Source organism: Molothrus aeneus, chromosome 15, assembly GCF_037042795.1.
Source record: "Molothrus aeneus isolate 106 chromosome 15, BPBGC_Maene_1.0, whole genome shotgun sequence".
In the NCBI taxonomy this organism is placed as follows: Eukaryota; Metazoa; Chordata; class Aves; order Passeriformes; family Icteridae; genus Molothrus; species Molothrus aeneus.
In genome coordinates, this window is record NC_089660.1 from 6,394,588 (window position 1) to 6,413,489 (window position 18,902).

General features: G+C 45.5%; 1 protein-coding gene across 2 annotated transcripts in view; it reads left to right on the plus strand.

Moving 5' to 3' along the window:
- The first annotated feature begins 346 nt into the window (after positions 1-346).
- Positions 347-18,902, plus strand: part of GLRA1 (glycine receptor alpha 1) — a 37,294-nt gene continuing 18,738 nt past the window's right edge. For both annotated transcript variants that reach the window (XM_066560058.1, XM_066560059.1), the window contains exons 1-2: positions 347-1,211; positions 16,151-16,281. In XM_066560058.1, coding sequence (XP_066416155.1) covers positions 1,156-1,211; positions 16,151-16,281 — 187 coding nt within the window. In that variant the 5' untranslated portion in view covers positions 347-1,155. The remainder of the gene's footprint in view (positions 1,212-16,150; positions 16,282-18,902) is intronic.

Consider the following 18,902-nt stretch of genomic DNA (forward strand, 5'->3'; position numbering starts at 1 on the left):
GCAGATTTAAGGCACGTTTCACTTGTCCTGTCAAGGGAGACGATTTCAGAGACTTCTTAAAAAGACAGCAATTCGGGTTAAAAAAATGGAAATAAACCAAAACGTATCAGCGCTTTAAAGGTTAACGGCCTCTGCTGAACAACATGCGTTTATCCAACCACGTCCTAGAGTAGTTTTTTCAGCCCCGAGACCAATGAGCACAGCTAAGAGGAGGGCCTTGGGATGGTGGAGAGGCTGAGTTACCCCCTCCCCTCTGCCTTCCCTCTCTCCACCTCCCCCTCCTTTTTTTTTTTCTTTCTTTTCCTTTTTTTTTTTTTAGTTTAGTAAATTAATGCAGCAAGAAACTCCCAAGATCTGGCGAGTCCTAGCAGGGGAGAGAGGGCAGAGGGGAGATGAGATGCATTAGGAAGACACTGAGCCACTTTCTTTACGAGCACAATGGAAGTGCTTCCCAAGAAACTTCCCCTTCGCTCCCCTCCGCTCTAGCCCTGAGCGATGGGACACCTTCCCTACAGCAGCAATAACTTATTCGGGAGGAAAACAGCCCAGGAAGCAGGAATCAACAGCAGCCAAACGGCGGGCAGGAAAGCGCCACAAGCGGGACTGCAGCACGGCTCCACACTGACAAATTCCTGTGGATGTAATTAGGAGGACACCCCGGCCAGCAGCGGAGATTAAACCCTGGGTTCCTGAGGGTCGTCGTGTCCCCCTCCCCATCTCCCACCTCACCGCCAGCACCCTGATGGCAAACCTACACCCGCTGAGGCCGCCCCTGTCGCCAGCCTGATGTCCGGAGCGACATCCCGCTGAAGGGAGGGTTCCGTGCGGGCAGCCCCGGCCCCGAGCGGCGCTGCAGCGGCGGTGGCGGGGGCTCCGGCGGAGGAGGGCCGAGCCCAGGCGGGAGCGGCGCCGCTGTCCGCGGTGCTGAGCGGGCGCGCACCGGGCGCTGTCCGCGGTGCTGAGCCCGCCCGCCGCTGTCCGCGGTGCTGAGCGCGGCCGTGCCGGGGCTCTGCCGCTCTCCCCACCGCTTCTCCCCAAGTGCCCGGTTACTTTATTGGCCAACCCCACAGGCCCACCCCTCACGGAGTACAAAAAAAAAAAAAAAAAAAAAAAAACCCAAAAAAAAGAGACAACACAACAGCGAGAGCTGGAAAAATGTGCAACGTCAACGCGCTCGGAGTCTACGTGTGGGAGACGATCGTTTTCTTCAGGTAAGGCTCGGCTTTACGCGAGGAGCGCGGCCGGGCTGAGCGCCGTGCCCAGCCCAGCTTGGGGCACAGCCCCTGGGCATGGCCCCTGCCCCCAGCTGCCCTTTGCCTCCCCTCGGTGCCTCCTGGGCTCGCTGTCGCCCAGCCCCGGGCTCGGGACGCTCGGCGGCTCGGGGAGTTACTCCGTTTAATTGGCACCGCAATCTCGCTAACCGCAGTGCTGAAAACACCGAGCCCGGCTGCTTGCAAAGTGACAGCTAGTGGCGGCTGGCAATGCTGCACTTGAATTTGCCCGGGTAAATATTCCCACCTCACCCCCTCCCCATGCTCAGACTGCAGGTGAGTTCCGTGGGATGTTTCCACTGCCTGCCTCCGAGGGCTCACCCTCTGTCCTTAGCTGGCTGTGTTTAAAATTACCAAAAGCATAGAATAATCTGCTTCCTTCCTAACTTATTTTTTTCTCTTTCATGCTGTTTTGAATATTCTTTCTTTGCAGAATCTAAATGAAAGCCAAAGGGGGTGGGGGGGAGCTCTTTCCAAATATGCCTGTTATCCCCCAGCTGTATTTTGACTCTGGTTTAGATGTGTTCAGTTTCTCATTAAGGCTAAGATAGAAGGAACAGCTTTAGTCTTAAAGAATTGCTTCTTGTCCATCTATCCTTGCAGTGCCTTTTACTAAATAGAAAAAATAATGGACAGTAGAAGCTTCTATATTTTAATGAAAAATGCAGCCTGCTGTAGCAAGTGAGAGACACCAGATATAGGCAATTGGAGAAAAAACAAACCCTGTTTCATGATCTAAACTTGCTCATCAGTCTCAGCCTTCCTTTCAGTTTCATGGCTCTTACTTCTGTGTTTTGCCAAAGTCTCATCTCATAGTTTAATGTGAAAACACAGGCATTATTTACTTAAAATCGCTGGCATAATACTTATTATTATACTTATTATTTTATGAATCACAGCAGCAGACCTGCCAGTACTGGCCAGACCTTGAGGTAACATTCTCTTTCCTTTTGAACACAAAAGTCTTTCTAGATATAAAAAAAGGAACATCCCCACTTGTTCCTGTAATTCCACAGAAATTCAGAGACAGCAAGTTCGTCTCATGAACTCAAACCAGTAATTGTTTATGTTAGATAAAACAAGTGTTCTAGAAATAACTAAAATCACCAGTCTCTGAGAAGCAGTGCCCAATAACCAACACTTCAGAGCCTTCCTTTCTCATCTTAGTCACAAGTGTATTGCAGCCCTGCATGACACAGTGGGATGGGATGACAGGGAGCAAATGGATGTGCAATAAACTCTTAGTTCAACAGTGGGAAAGAGTGGGTTAAAAAACAAACAAAACAAACAAGACTAAACAATAGAAACACCAGAAAGCAAAAGGAAAATCACATAACTGAAAAAAATAGTATTTCCAGGCTTTTGCTATGTCCCTGGCACTGAAGCCTCTGAAGTGCCAGAACAGTGAAACTGATTCACACTCACAGTGAAATTGATGCACACTCACAGTGAAATTGATGCACACTCGTCCTGCAGATCCTGCTCACGCTTGTGCTCCATCACCCCACACGTGTGAGCACTGACAGGTTCCCAGCACACCCATCACAGTCATGGGCAATTCAAACCCCTGGTAAACTAGTCACTTCAGATTCTAATGCAAAGGTTCATAATGTTATAGATTATACACAAAAAATGTGGTACTACATCATATTGCATCCAAAAGTTATTTCTGGAATTTTTATTTCCTCAAAATCAACATTTAAAAATATTTGAAAATGCTTTAACACAATTACAGGGAAAGGATGAAATCAAATTGATTTATATACTGCAATAATGTTTTAAATACATTAAAAAAAAAACCAACCAAACAGAAAACCAATCAGTAATTCTTGCTCAGAACTGACTCGACGCAATGTTTTTCTTTTTTTCTCTCCCACTCTTTGTTATGCATTCAATTTATCACAGGCCAAAAATCTACCAGCCTTTCTGGTCCAGGAATAGCTTTGCTATTTCAGTTTCAGTAAGAGAAGTTTATTAATTAACAGTCATTCATAAATTATGTGTGCCAATTACTCCTACTCAAACTCAGTCATACATGATGTTTAACAAACCCAAAGCTGATAATCCAATAATCCATAAGAGAAGTGTGCATTAATTTAAATTACAAAGTGCACCATGCTTTATTGTCAGCCTGTCAAAGAGAATCCATTGTATGTTAGTATATATACCACACAAATATATATATCAAAAAAATAAGAAAAGAAAAAGAAAACCTAACACTCCAAGGAAAATTATATACAGCCAATATAGGAAAATAAGCCAATATAGAAAGTAAGGCTTGATTTGTTGCTTAACAGAAATGTCCTCCACCAGCCATTTAAAAAACAAGACCCCATGGGAAACAGTAACAGCTGGTGTGTGAATGCAAACATTATGGTACTGCCAATATAATATTTGTTTCTGTTCCAGCTGGGGTGTTTTAGAAGGATTTGTGATATGTGGCTTATTCTGACATGCCTTTCTTTATGGAAGATCACTTCCCATCCTGCTACCTGCCTCCTCAGACTGCAGTCACTTAACTGTGACTCAGGCTTTTCCTGGGAACCTGGGCAGGGATGGGAACTGGGCTGGGATGGGAGATGAAGACAGCTTGTTTGGCCAAGCTTTCCTTACAGGTATCTAGATAAAGCAAAGTGCTAGTTGTTTAAAATAGATTGGGCAGTTTGGGGCAAAATTAGACACAAGGATTTCCAGATGTCCTGCTTATATCTGTGGAGATATTTACAATCAATCATTCTCCCAAAGTCCAACTACACATCCTGAGTGCTCAGCTGTGAATTCCTTCATGCAGAACAAAATGCTCCCTTATCCTGGAATTTCTGTGGTACCATTGAATTTTAATAGCTGCAATGGTCCAGAAACACCGCTGCATAAGCTGGAGGTAGGAATGCACCTTGTCTAATTAGAAGAGAAAAGATGCCCTAGGACTGACCCCCTACCCAAATGGACACTGTCCTGTGAGGCTTTGAAAACCTCTGGGTGTGAATTTGGTCCTAATATCAGGAATCAGCAGCACGACCTTCGTATCTCAAGATCAGGGTCGGCCCCTTCTGAACAATCTGTCAGCTAGCAGGAGTGATTCCAGGCAACTGCTCCAAGTGAGTCACAGGCTAAAAGTGGCTGCCAGCCTCAGTCCCTATTGGATTGCTCCAACTGGCCTGTTTATATTCCCTCCTGTCAGTAATAGAGCTCTTCATTGCCAGTTCATAAACAATAAGAAGGTGCCACTGCAAACATGAAGCCTCAGCTTTGCAGGGAGGAAAAAAAAAACACGAACAAACCATCTCCTAAAACAGTCTTGGCAAGTAAAGGGATGATTGGAGAGCTGCTGGTTTCATCTCCTTGAAAATACCAAGAATGAGAAGAATAACCTGCACTATTCTCTAAGGCTCCTGCTATAGCTCTGCAGGGAGAGGTAACATCACAGAGTGAAGCTCCAGCCTGAGACTTCCAGAGCCACAAGATAAATGATGTAGCAGATGTTGTCAATAGTCACAGAATATTTCCATTCTAACTAAAATCCACTAGAAGTTGTGCCCTATGACCTGTTGTGCCTCTGCAGAGTCCCTCATCTCCATGAAATAAAAGTGATTTAGCAAGTCTTGGACCAGATGGTTCTAAGGATATTCTTTAGCTGCTTTGGTCTGCAACCTTAAATAGCCCCATTAGAGACCCTGCTAAAAGGGTTACAGAGCCAAGGTTGAAAAACGTGGCCATGTAGACAATTCTAGAAATCTTTATAAATCATTCTGTAAAGAAAGATTAATTTGATGTCATTGCAGTAAAAGCACAAAATGTCTGGGACCCTGCCTTCTGCAGGGACTTTGATCCATCCATCCTGACTCTTGCATTTGAGACAAATCAACGTAAACTACATTTTCTGACAGCCTAGTCTTAACCTTCTTCTTAGCCAAACAGCTGTCTGAAACAACTCCAGACCTGCTCTGTGGATGGTTCAGAGCAGAAGACAGGCTCCACAATTGCCTGTGAAAAAAAAAACTCTTTCCCTCCCTTGCCTTAGGTTGGGTACAAAGAGCAGGAAAACCCTAAATAACCAACTTGCTCATCAAAACCATTACAAGGAATGTTGCAGTTTCTCACATGAGCTAATAAAATACCCTTGGTATCTGAGGCAGTGGTGCTGTGCAGATTTTAGGTAATGCAGCCTGGCTGTCCATCTTGGCTCGCTCTGAACATTACCCCACACTGCAGCAAGTCCCACTGGCAGAAACACAGATTTACTGTTCAAACACCTGAGAGTTGCTGCTTCTGAGAAGAGATGGAGATTGGAGGGAATGGTCAGACCCTGCCCTTACATGCAAGGGTACTACAGAGACTTCCTTCAAAAACAACAATTTAGGCATGGAAAGTCTTATTCTCCTTCTCCCATAAGAGGTGTTGGAGACCCTTAGGTATGAAGCAGGTCAGCAGCCTTCTGACTCTGAGTGTCCCAGATTTAACAGCACAGGAAAAGGCTCAGGAAGTTCACTCTGCTGCTGACCAAGTCATTCCAGCCAGAAAGGAAAGTTCTCATAAGCAACAGCACAGGGCAGCTCCCCTGGTCCTGGGCAAACACATCCCTTGTGGGCTGAAGAAATTCATCTCACCAAACCCTCATGAGCTGACCTGGATAGAAAAGGATCTCAACATCTGAATTAAGAAGTTAATCAATGTCCAAAATTAAATTACTTTATTATCCCAGCACTGAGCAGCAATCATTCATCTGCAATAGGAAAGCAGCAGATTGGCCTGTTCTCATTTCATCTCAGCATGCAGCTTAAAAGGACTCTCCAAATTCCAGTGTCAAAACAAGATGTCAGACCACCTAATGAATAGAATTTCTATTTAGGTACTAATGAAAGACAAGGGTCTTATAAAAATAAATCATGCTTTAAAAATCACATTAACTCACAACATTTAATTATGTCAAATCACATCACCTATTCTCACTTGCTTATTTTCTATAACCTGGAGCTTTTCTGAGATCCCAAAGTGATCAATGTTAAGACAACAGATAGGCTGTTTACAAATTATGACTTCCGTCTGGTTTATTTGCCTGTATCAGCTCTCACTGTTGTGGCACATTAAATTAGGGTTTCACCGTTTCCAGTAAATTACCCTTTTGCTCTCATTACCTGGCATGTTTCTACTGACCTTCATCTATCAGCAAGAGCACAAATTACTGGCTTTTTCATGAACTCTGGTTACACCTGTGCATCTCACACATTCCAAGAGAAAGGTTTCATCGTAAGCTTTCAAAAGCTAAAAATGTCATTCCAGCACACCCTTCCCACCACAGTTGGAATCAATTTTTTAAGTAATTCCAAGAACTTTTGATAACTTTAGTTTGGAAAAAGAAAATCCAACAAAATGACAACAACCCAAACCAACAACACACCAAAGCCCAACATCAGCTTGGGATACGTGAAGCAAAAAGGAAAGAGTGAGAAAAGCAGGGATTCTTCCTGCAAGGCACTGGAAGGATCAGCAGCAGCCATGCCTAGAAAACTCAACACCAGACTGTCTGACTGCTGCCTTCCAGACCTACTTGCACTGCCTAGGAAAAGAGCAATTTTTGCATTGTATCAGCACAATAGACTATTGCTAATTCAACAGGTCAGTACCCTTTAGAGAGACAAAATATTCACCGATTTCTTTTCTCTCACCCTTTCCCCAAAGTATCAAAATAATTTACATTTGTGTTTACAAAGGCAGACAGAACAGAAACCATTTCCCTCCAAAGGAGGTGGTTTGCATTGGGATTTCTTAGCCAAGATTGGTGCAAAATATTACAGTTCCTTTCCCCTCTGGCGAAAGTGCTGATACAGTCCAGCTGATCTGGCGCTATCGATCCCATACACACCTCCAAGCTGCTCTTAAATCTCTCTGATGCTTCAAGGGACTAATGCACAAAAACTGAAAAAATCCAGAAATACAATATTTGTCCTCCCCTCAGCAAGGCCAAAGCCCAGAGGGGGCCTGCAGAGAACAGAAATAGATGGAGGCAGATGCACCCATTGTTCACAGGGGCTGAGCTTTGCCCATTGTGCAGACAATTAGTTCATCCATACAGAGCACCACGGTGAGCTGCTGATTTGGGGACTGCACCACATCTGGCTGGTGCATGGGCAACATTGGCATTCTGCAAATAGATCTCTGCTGGGTATAAGTGCCAGCAAAAAGAGCAGCAGAAATCTTCATTTACCAAGCATCACAAAATTTAGATTTTGAGAGGGAGGGCAAAACATAAGGAAATACTTTAGCGCCCCTGCTTTCCTTTTGATTTCTCCCTCTTCACTCTTCCATTGAGGCTCACAGACTGCTAGAAATAAAATAAAGGGGGAAAAAAAAAAGGACAAAACACCGAAGTGCCTTAGCAGCCAGCCAGGGAAGCCTCTTGTGTTTATCAGTGCCTCGCTGTGGGTGGGTGAGGAGGGAACAGAGCACCAGGGGGCTGCCAGCCCAGGAGTGTCGCATGGCTGGAACAGCAGGGCTTGCAGTGCCATCAATCACCTCGGGCTGCCTTCAGAGCAGAGCTGCCGCCAGCAGCTCCCCAGCCCTGCCTGCCACCACTCGCCCAGAATGCAAATCCCGTGCCCAGCCCCGGCAGGGCCGGAGCAAACACAAATCAATTAAACAGCAGCGCAAGGGGGATCAGGGCTGGATCAGTCGGGCTCAGCAGCAAAACTCAGCTGAGCCAGGAATCCTGCAGGAAATCCAAACAAAATCATGGTTTTCTCACCTTTACTTGATTTCTTCCAATTTTGTTGGGTTTATTCTTTTGTTTGGGCTGATGCCCGTAAAAAGATGCATTGTATGAAGCCTCGAGCAGAGACCCCTCCTCCTCTCTCTTATGGGGGAGTTACAAAACCTGAAAGCTTGCAAGGGCCAGCTGTTATCAGCACCCTTTAAAAAAGCCTTAGCTCCAAATGTCCCTGTTGGTGCCAACAGTGCCTGTGCAATGTTGGTTCAGTCCCCCATTACAGCAGGAAATGTTCAAACGTGTATTATTACCTCAGTGAGGAGTGGAGAACCTCTGGCTTGCTGGGTGAGGGAACCTTTCAAGAATTTTGTCCCCAGCCTGTCTTCAAGAAGTGACTTTCTGAGGGGTATGTCTACAATCCTGTCTGTTTCCTCCCAGTGCTTTCACCCTCTGGAAGCAATGCTGACCAGGGCAAATAACTGCTGGCACACCCACACAACAACACAGAATTCTTTCCTGCACCAGCTCTCCCAAGATCTCATATACAACCCAAAATGCGTGTATCCCACCTCTCCTGCCACCCCATGGACCTGGGAACTGTAAGCATTGTCCAGCTTCCAGCCCCATCCATCACACCCTGACACAGAGCTGTGGACTTTGAAATCCTCTCCCAGCAGTGTGGCTGACAAAGCAACAAGCACAACTTGCTCTCCTGCACCAGGGCTGAAAAAATTGAGTTTGGTTTCTTCAGTTCCCTGACAAAACAAAGTCAGAGTGAGGAGGAGAAAATCCCTCCTGGGCAGGGGACCCAGGGCTTAGCCATTCTGTCCAGAAGTTACACTTTATTGTTACTCATGAATAAACTCATGAATTACACTAGGAATCACAAATGGCACAGAGGGAACACTCAAGCCCAGCAGGGTATTTGTGTTGCAATTACAACGATCAATTCCATCAGCATATATCAACGTGAGTGCTCTCATCACACAACTCACTTTACACAGCACAAATTTCATCAGAGAGCCCCAGCTTTACCACAGGACCCCCAGTTTTGTAGGTAGGTTACACAGGTTAGCTCAGGAGACCTCTTCAAAGGATCTGTAGCAAAAAGTTCACATTCAGAAGATAAAATCCCCTCTGAACTACATGTCATATCCCTAAAAAGAATTCTATTCATACCACTTCTGATTTAGCAAAAAAAGTTACAATATCCTTACCCCACCTTCACAAGCAGCATAAATCCTTAAAGTAAAACTAATTTTTAAAAAGCTGCTGTAGGGAGCTATTTGAACTGATGGGAGTGACTGCAGAGCTATAGATAGAAGAGCACCCACGACTTCTCGGAATTCTCTGACACTTGTCTGGTCTGTGATCTAAAACCCTCTGACGTCAATTGAGGTTCCCATTGCAGCTCTCCATCCAAACACCAAATCAGAAGCACATCAGCAAAGAGAATATTCTTACCTAGATGATGAAGTTTCATCTTGTTAAGACATTTTCCCCCTTTATTTACTGCCTTCAGGAGGGCTGTTTATGCACAACTTTGAATATCTGACTTAGCCCTCCTGACTTTAAAAGGAATATGCAGTGTGTGTGTGTGCGAAGCTACAGACACATGCTTTTGTCTTTGCAAGGATGTTTTTCCCTTTGTTTTTCCACAAAAAACCAAAAAGCAATTATAACTTTGGGTTTTTTTGTAAGCCTCTCAGTATAGGCACAGGTGAGAGTCAATTTGCTGGATTTATCTCACAAGTGCTTAAAACCTGAGCTTTGACTTGTGCTTCTCTGTTGTTTGAACTGTTTTCAGACCTGCCTCAGAGGCTTAGGATCATACATCCCCAGAAAGTCACTGCATGGGCTCCAAGAGCTATAGATGCTTCTAGAAGAGGGAATAGTTGAGAAAGTCACTAGAAATAATGCCTGTGGCTCAAAAATTAATTTAACAAACACTTTTTAGTATGCAATAAGCAAGAGTAACCACACAACAACAATCCTTGTGAGGAGCAGACCCAGCACAAACGGAGCATTATTCCCATACAATTTATTGGTCTCCCTGTGCTATTCCCAACTATATACAACATGCAGATTTCTCCTCCCCCCAGCCAATTGTCTAGTCATTTATTATTTTCTTACTGCTCTGTCCAGGCAGCGTCAGCAAATGTTCCAAGTGCTGGTGTCTTTCCATAGAGTTAATCAGTGTAATTGGGATGGTTTATAGTTCTGGACAGAGTGTTTTGCCATATGGCATAGGAGCCATGGGCTGCAGGAACGTGGCAGTGGAGCACAGACACCAGAATGCTGCAGTCTGAAGAGATTTATCTCACTCCAGTGAAGTTGTTACAGCTTTCCCTGGATGGGAATGACCACAGAGGGTTAATTTCCTGAGGTTCATGAAAAAGTGCCTCCCAGCTCCTCTCCTCAGGTACAGCCACAGGGATCAGTGACAACAGGGGTGGTGAAGGACCTTTGAGAGTGTTTTGGGATCCTCTGGGTTAAAACTTTAACTGATTACATCCTGTGACTACTGCAATGCAGTTACTTCTGGTGCAAGAGCTAGAACTGGTTTAAAGAGCTCTCAGCAGCAGAGCACAGCCATCCAGGACAGAAACATTTAACAAGCCTACTCTTTCTTTCCTGTCCTCATCTTCCTGCCACTACTGGAGACAAATATTAGAATGGGCAATGAGCTTTCTCAGAGTGAAATCTCTCCCCAGGTTCTCAATTTCCATATTTCTCCAGTCTCACTGTACACGTCCACTTTCCCATCCTGTTCCTGTATTCAGGCCTGCTCCCCGACTCTCCTGCATGAACACTCAACTGAATTAAGAAAACAACAACGTCCAAATTCCCTTCCCACCTGTGAGAATTAATTTTAAAATTGCCCCCTGAGAACACCCCACGCACCAGGGACTCTAAAACACCAGCAGCTGAGCACGACCAAGGGATTGAGATCACCACTGTGCAACCAGCACATTGTAACACTCACAGCTCCTTCTACTCAGCACCAGGATAGGCCAAAAATTCAGTACTGGGGCTCTCTTCTCCCACTCACCTCCACTATTCCATCTCCTTTCCACCTCTAATGCTGCAGGCCAGAAATTCAGACAAGGTGATGGAGAAAAACAGGCAGGCAATGAGTTTCATCCTATTTAATTGAATTGCATATCAATATTGATTGTGCTATTAATTTTGATAGTAAATCTAATCATTAAAATAAAAAGTCTGCTTGCAGTCTCTGCCAAGCCTTCCCAGCAAGGGTCTGGCAGCATTCCCCTCTAGATAACATGTTGGTGTGCAGTCAGAAATAAATGTCTGGGTGCAGAGTTTAGGGCTGCCCCTCTTTCTTTTCAGGACAATCTGTCCTTCCTGCTGCAGAGAAGAGAGAGACAGGCAGCCCCAGCATCCTCTGAGTCCAGGCTGGGCTCTGCTGAGCTCCAGGGTCTGCTCTGTGCCCAGGGAGAGGGTTCAGGAGGAGGAAGAAGAGGCTGCACTGTTAATCATGGACAGCACAGTGCCTTTCTGTGCCCAGCTCTCTGATGTGCAGCTGCCCCTCTCAGAGCCCACTGAAGTCAATAAGACAAAGCTGATGAATTCTCCCACATCCCCCAGCACTGCCCCAGCCTGGCTTTGGAGGCAATGGGGGAAGCAGTCATTCTGCACACCTCAGCCTACCTCAGACCTGGTGGGTATTTCCCTCCCCTGGGATAGTTCTTAAAGAACACATCACATCTGAAGGACAAACGTGTGAGGCAGCTCACCTGAACGCTATTCCCAACACATCCCTGCCAAGGCTTCTGGCTTGCTGTGTTTCAAAAATAATAAAGACCCCAAACCAACCACTTCAGAAACCTTTGCTGAGCAGCACAGAACCAGGATAGGGGTGAAGCATCTCCTATATCTCCCCAGCCTTCTCTGGAGCCACTCATGTGGCAGCACTTTACCTTCACAGGGACCTGAGCCTTCCACACTTTGCAGAGAGATATTTCCTTTGCAAACACTTATTTGGCAACAGTTTGTTTCTGCTGCCAGACATGATTTTTTTACACTCAGAATTAATGATTAACAATTAAATTATTTGACAAGGGAATAGAGGCCCTGTGCTAATTAAATTCCTTCATTACTCCTCTTTGAAAAGAAAAAAAAAAAAAAGAAAAATGTATTTCTCAGTATCAGCATTCAGCCAGAACAGGGCATTTTGTGATGTTGGACTTAATTAGATGGACAACCATGGCCACAGCCAAAAAAAAAAAAAAAAGTACAAAAATATTGCTAAAGGATCATGCAAATGGAAGGAGGAAGAGAAGGAAACAGCCAACTGGAGAGCCAGGAATCAAGTGAACAGACACATCCAGACTGCAGAACAGCCACTTTCTAAACCCAATAATTGTTTATAAGAATATATCATCTGTTCAGCTGAAACAAAATGATGCAGACAGAGTAAACAGTGCCTGTATAGGCTGGGAAAAACCAGCAATAGTGTCCTGCAAAGCTGTGTTTTAAGGGATGCAATCCTGGGCTGCTCATCTCCACCACTCTCAGATCCTGCTCGTGGCTGGACCTCCCGGGGGCTTGCTGGTGTCTGCTTACACACCAGCATTAATATCACAAAAGATTATGCTAGTTCATCGACCCTTTGAAGAGATCCTTCCCATTGTAGCTGCTGTGATGATTGCCTGATGGCACTTTCTCAGCCAGATCCACTAGGGATTACAGCAGCATAAATAAGATAAGCCTCTGTCTGACTGCTATTAAAATGCTCAGCTCAGACAACTCTTAGACCACTGCAAACTCCATCCTCGGTGGGTTTGTTACAGCCTTTGCCTCCCTTTGTTTATTCACAGAATAAATCTTCTCTCTGAGCAACACAACAACCCCCACTAAATTTCCAATTCTCTTCCAGTGCCAATAGTTTTGGAATCACTCTGCAATTCCCCTCTCTTTGTCTCTGTAAGCCAGGAGACGAAAAGTCCTGTGGGACTTTCAAGGGTGCTCTGGAAGGACTGAGGGATGGAGGAAAACCACAGAAAGCTCCCAAGACAGCACATAAAGCACTAGTCCAGACAGACCTGGAAGACAGAGGAAGCAGGCAGAATTTTTGGGTGCTGTCTGAGCTAAGCTGCCATTGCAAAGCTCAGCTGTCACAACCAGAAGATTTTGGGAGGTACAGAGAGGCTGATCCACCCCAGGCGGATGGATTCTGTCTAACAGATTCTGTTAGACAGAATCCATCCTCTCTGTAGCTCCCAGTGGTGTTTTCTGCCATTATTTCTAAGATAGAGAGTAGACTCAGCTGCCTGCTTCTAGAAAGGCTGCTCCCTATGCACTTCTTTCTTGTAAATCCAGGGGGAGTCTAACTTCAGGAAAGCATCTAGTAACCAAACAAACTGGAGGGAACTCAGAACTCACCATTCCCAGGGAAAGCCACACAGCAGCCAGACAGATTTTAAAACATGCATCAAGCCACTGAAGCCTCGTGTGACAGTTTCAGCACATCCCCAGAGGTGCTCCCAGGGACTGGTCACAGGGATGGGCAGGAAGCTGCAGAAGGCAGCTGGGGCTGTGAGAGGATGGTCCTCTCCCAGAGCTTTCTGAGCTTCAGTTATCCAAATATTTATTTCCATGTGGGAAGTGAGCCCATGAAATTAATTTATTTGCAGCTTTGATGCAGAAAGGATCAGAAAATGGCACCCAAGAAATACAGATTCACTCACTGGAAGTGGGGTGAATATATTGAGTAGAGGCTTTCACACTGAATTTAGGGGAAAGATGAGCACTGATTTCTTTTCTTTTTTTCCACCTCATTTTTTAAAACAAATGCCAGGGGAATTGCAGTTTCTAATTATCTTTTTCCACTTAAAGATTATTAGATGCTTATTAGGTTTGTATTGCCTCTCCCCTCCCACACACATTTTCCATTTCCATATACTTCATCCAGTCTACAGTTAATGAGAAGAAATCAGTGTATTGCACTGTCTGGCATCTTGCTGAAGTGGCAGAAGTCTTTGGTTACCAAGTCATTTGCTGCTTAATTGAAATCTTTTCTCTGGACTCATTGCCATGCAGACACTCCATTGGAATGCAGCAGTCAAGCCCAGTATTGATTGTCCTCCCACTCCCAGCTTTCTTCTGCGTTTGCAAATCAATCGCACCCTGTTGCTTTCCTTCTAAAAACAAATTAAATTAAAAACCATCACCCATTCCACAACCCCATTTACCCCTGAAACACATTGGCGCTGCTTTGCAGTATTTTCTTGGGGCAGAGATGGGGACAAGACAAGAAAGGGGACACAGTTGTAGCAAGAGCAAGATGCACACCTTGTCAGAGAGAAGGAGGTGCAGCAGCCTGTTCAGGAATGGTCCAGTGGGGGAGTGGATTGGGAGTACACAAAGGAGTGAATAAAATCCCAGTTTTAGGCTCTCACTGGAAGTGATCTGGAATTAATCTCCACTCTGCAAATTAAACTGGTTTTAACAGTTAAAAAATCCAGCAATCAGAGAACTCTGTTGCAGCTTGCAAAAGGAGCCAGACTGCAGCTGTGAGTTTGCAGGGCTGAAAACCAAGGCTTGGCAAACCATTGCTGCTGACACCAGAAAAGAAAGTCAATGCAATGCAGTTACCAAATTCCTGATTTTGAAATTAGGCACCCAAGCACTGTTGAATCCCATCTGAGTTTTTAAAGTTCTGAGGAATCAAATGGTTCAAAATGCTCTTATCAAGGCTTTGTCAAGATAACGCCTCTCTTTGGGGTTTCAGCTCAAATTTGGATTGGAATAGCCCATCTTTGGGAGCAGCATCACATTAATACCATGCATAGTTATAGTCCCAAATTCTTCCCAAAATATCTTGTGTCAGTACTTTGCACTATTCCTGCAGGTCTGAGTGCTGAAAAACCTCCCAAGGAGAGGACCCTGGTGTCACTTGTGAGGACATGTGTGGCCAAAGAACTTGTGCCTGCTGTAAACTCCCTTAGACCTTCCAGCTGCTCTGTCAGGGGCTCCTCAGCATTCCCAGAGCCTTCATACCTAAAAAAATTCAGTTTTGCAGAGTGTGAAGCACTCATTTCCTCCTGAGCAACTTCCTTCGGCTCACTGTACATTTGCATTGCAATGCTGCCTGCAGGCTTTACTCAGCACCAGGCACCTGAACCCACAGGCTCATCCTAACCACACTGCATAGGTGATTTGTGGGATTTTTTTGGATCATCTAGGCAGTTTTACTCAACACGTTCAGCCTGGGGAGAGACTGGTGTTCAAGCAGAAACCATAAAACCAGAGGGAGGGTACTGAATGGTGTCTGCTCCTGTCTACGAAGTCAAACCTTCCTGCAAAGTGAGAATGAGCACCTAATACCAAGAGTTACTTGCTCCTCTGTAGATGGCAACAACAGATTTCCTAAGCCCAGATCATCACTCTGCAGATCTTGCAGACTCCCATGGAGTCAGAAGGTACATTGCCAGCCACTGGTTTTCATGTTCTACAGAAAGAGTGAAATCACAAATTTATCTGCCCCAGAGTCCACACAGCTCCCAGAAAGATTCCATTTCCTTTCATCTTCAACCCAACATGAGTAAAATTTCAGGATCACCATCCAGACCCTCCAGTTCTGTGTTGAACTCAGACCCTGCATTGCAGGTACCAGTAGCAAAGCCTGGGCTGATCAGCAGAACCACCTCTCTCCCCCCCAGCCCCACAGGCTCTGCACGAGCTCGAGCACCACGTGATGCTCATTTAAGCCTCAAACTCCAGATTTCTCTGATCCTACTTGCCTTCTGGAAAACCATACTGTCAGAGTACTGAATATGCTCCTTGCTATTTGCCCTGTAATTAAGCAGTAATTGCTGCCCAAGGCTAATCTCAGAGTGTATTTTACCTGTGGAGCTCAGCGCCAGAGTTCACATTTGTAATTTAGTGGCACACCAAGGAGCTGTACCTAAACTCACAAAAGGATTTTCACTGCTCATCATCTCTCTTCTACTTTGGTGGCAGCTGGGATTCTGTATTTGGAGATGTTTGGGCTGGGCAAACAAATTAGCTGAGACCAGCCTCATTAGGAATTCACATGGGTACCCATCCTGCCTCAGCAGGAATAAGATGCTGACTGCTCTGTTTCTGGACCCCAAGCCCTCCCCAGCATGGGATACACAGTGAAACCTCCTCTTTATTTCTACTTGCACAGCCTGGCAGCCTCCAAGGAAGCTGAAGCAGCAGCTCGATCTGCCCCCAAACCCATGTCTCCTTCTGACTTCTTGGACAAGCTGATGGGGAGAACTTCAGGATACGATGCCAGGATCAGACCAAATTTTAAAGGTATGCAAAAACCCCAGCTTTTTCTCATTTTGGGACTGAAAACTGCATCCAGTCCTCATTAATATCTTCCTAATGCTGTATGAAATATGAATATTTATGTTCTTACCAAGTATGTATTATAAGGCTATTTGGTACATGGATCCCTATAGATTTCTGGAAAGACATCAACAAATGTCCGCTCAGAGTAGAAACAACCTTGTAAGAACTTCACATATTGTAAACTTAGGGCCCCCCAATCCCTGCTTGGATCAGGGAATCTCAATATATCAATCTCAATATAGCGATCAAGGATCCTATCAAACCAAGCAGTGACTGGCAGGGAGCTGAACTTCTTCAGAGGTAAAGATAAAATCCCCAGCTTTGCTTTCCCCTGGAGTCACTGCCCACAGCACCCACCAACGGCAGGCAATGCTCCCACCTTACAGCCACTGCAGCCTCTCCCATCAGCTCCAGAGAAACCCCACAAGATGCCAGGGCAGCCCAAAGACCCATCCCTGTCCCCACAGTAAAGGGGCGCTTGAGCCCAGTACTGCTCTGTGCTCCCCACCCACATTTCCAGTCTATCCCATATTCCATGGCAGCCAATCAGCACTGAATCAGGCCCTGGCAGAGGCAACAAAACTTCTTTTCTCCTCAAAACCCCTCTTCTAGCAAGTGTGGGGTGTCTGGATGGCTTTTTCAACCTGGTCTAATGGAAGATGTCCCTGCACATGGCAGAGAGGATGGAACTGGAGGGGCTTCAAGGGCTCTTCCAATTCAAACCATTCTATGATTTTTTGGTTTTAACTGAGCTCACTTTCCCAGGGGCTCTTTGGCCCCAGATCACAGGCAGAGATAAAGCAGGACCTGCTTCTCTCAGCCACTGCCCAGCCATCTCAAAAGCTCATTTTGTTTACTTCTTTTGTTTACTGCAACCAGTTCCCTCTCCCCTGGAGCCACTGGCAGGGCTGACAGGATTCCCAGGACCCATTAATCACTGGTGACAGCACCTGGCACCCAGCTTTGAACAATAAAATCTGTGCTGGGCTTTTAAACCCAAAGAAAGGTGGGAACCCTGTGTTCCAGTAACCAACCAGGCAACAGAGGACACTGCTGTTCTTATCCAAATGACAAGGAGCTAAAATACCGCCCTGTAAACCTGCCTACCTCTAAATTATGCACACACACAAATTAAACTTTAATATTTAATGAAATGTATACATTCACTTCCTGCTGAAGGCAGCTGTATTGCATTTTTATTTGAGATAATTTAATTTCGGTTTTATTTCAATGAACTACACCTTCCCCTCAGGGCAGTTTTGCTGGCTTAGCCTCCCACACATAAATCAGGCTCCAATTTATATGGGAGGCATAGAAGGTGTTTTACAGAGCTTGGGGTTGTAGCTCTCAAAGCACATCATTTAAATTAACTGCAGTAACTCATAAGGACATTTTAATTGCTTAGATCTAAATGAAAATAATGCTGAAGATCCATATCAGATTGATTTTTGGGGAGGGGAAGATTAACAAAGAGAAGATTGCAGCTTTTCTGTAAATGCTGTAAAGTCTGGACTTAGCTGTGGATTCACATTCTGAGAACAAATAAGTAGTATTTGGGTTTTCAGTTGGAGGATGGAGTCAGGAGCTCCAGCAGGGACAGAGGAGCCTGGCAGGGGACCTCTCACCCAGACTGTGCCCTCATCCCTGCTGCTGGAAAGCTCCATTCCTCCACAGCTGCATCCCTGCATGGAGGAGGAATAGTTCAGTGGCAGGCAGGGAATTTTCTAGAGCCTCTTACGAGGTAAAAAATATCAAGAAATCGCCAAATCCTGCAGGGAGCTCATGGCTCACCTTGGACACCCTGAGAAGAGCTCAGTGCCTCAACAAGAGCTGGGCTGCCCCAAAAAGCCTTGACAAGCACAGGGCCAAACCCACCCCACACTCAGCTTCATGTCAGCACTGGATCAGGAGCAGGGGGAACAAAACATCCCACACCTGCCAGAGTCATGAGCATGTGCAGTCATCCAGGGGATCAGCTCAGTGTTTTCCTTGTACTGTGCCCTTTGGGAGGGGAATCACCTGTTCAAGGACCTTTTATGTGGTTTATTAATGGATCAAGAACAGCAAAACAACGCCCCTGAGCTCACCAGATGGGATGAAACCAACACTAAAGCCTGATAATTGTGTGCTTTCAGCTTATGGATAAATTTCTGGAAAAGAGGGGTTGGTGAAGGCAGGGGGAGAAAAAAACATTTAATTTTTGTGTCTGATTGCTCAAGCCATGCCAGTGTTTAACAGTCTGGAGAAAGCTGCACAGGCTGAGCAGTGTGAGATGCTGCTGAGCTGGCAGTGCTTGTCTGGGGGCTGGTTGGGCACAGCCTGCTCAGATTGCCTGGGACTCACACCAAGAAAACCCCAGCAGAGAGCATCACTGCAGGGGACAGGCACAAACTTCCAGAGGAGGCCAAAGCAGGAGAGGAGGAAAGAAATGAAGAGGAGAAAACAAAGCTCCAAATGTTCCTCAGCAATCAGGAAAATCCATTAATTTCCACACAGGAGGAAGTTTGCACTGATTAGAGGCACCAGGCTCTCGTTAAAGCCATTCCTCCTCCCAGAATTTCATGCTGCAGCAATTGCCAGAC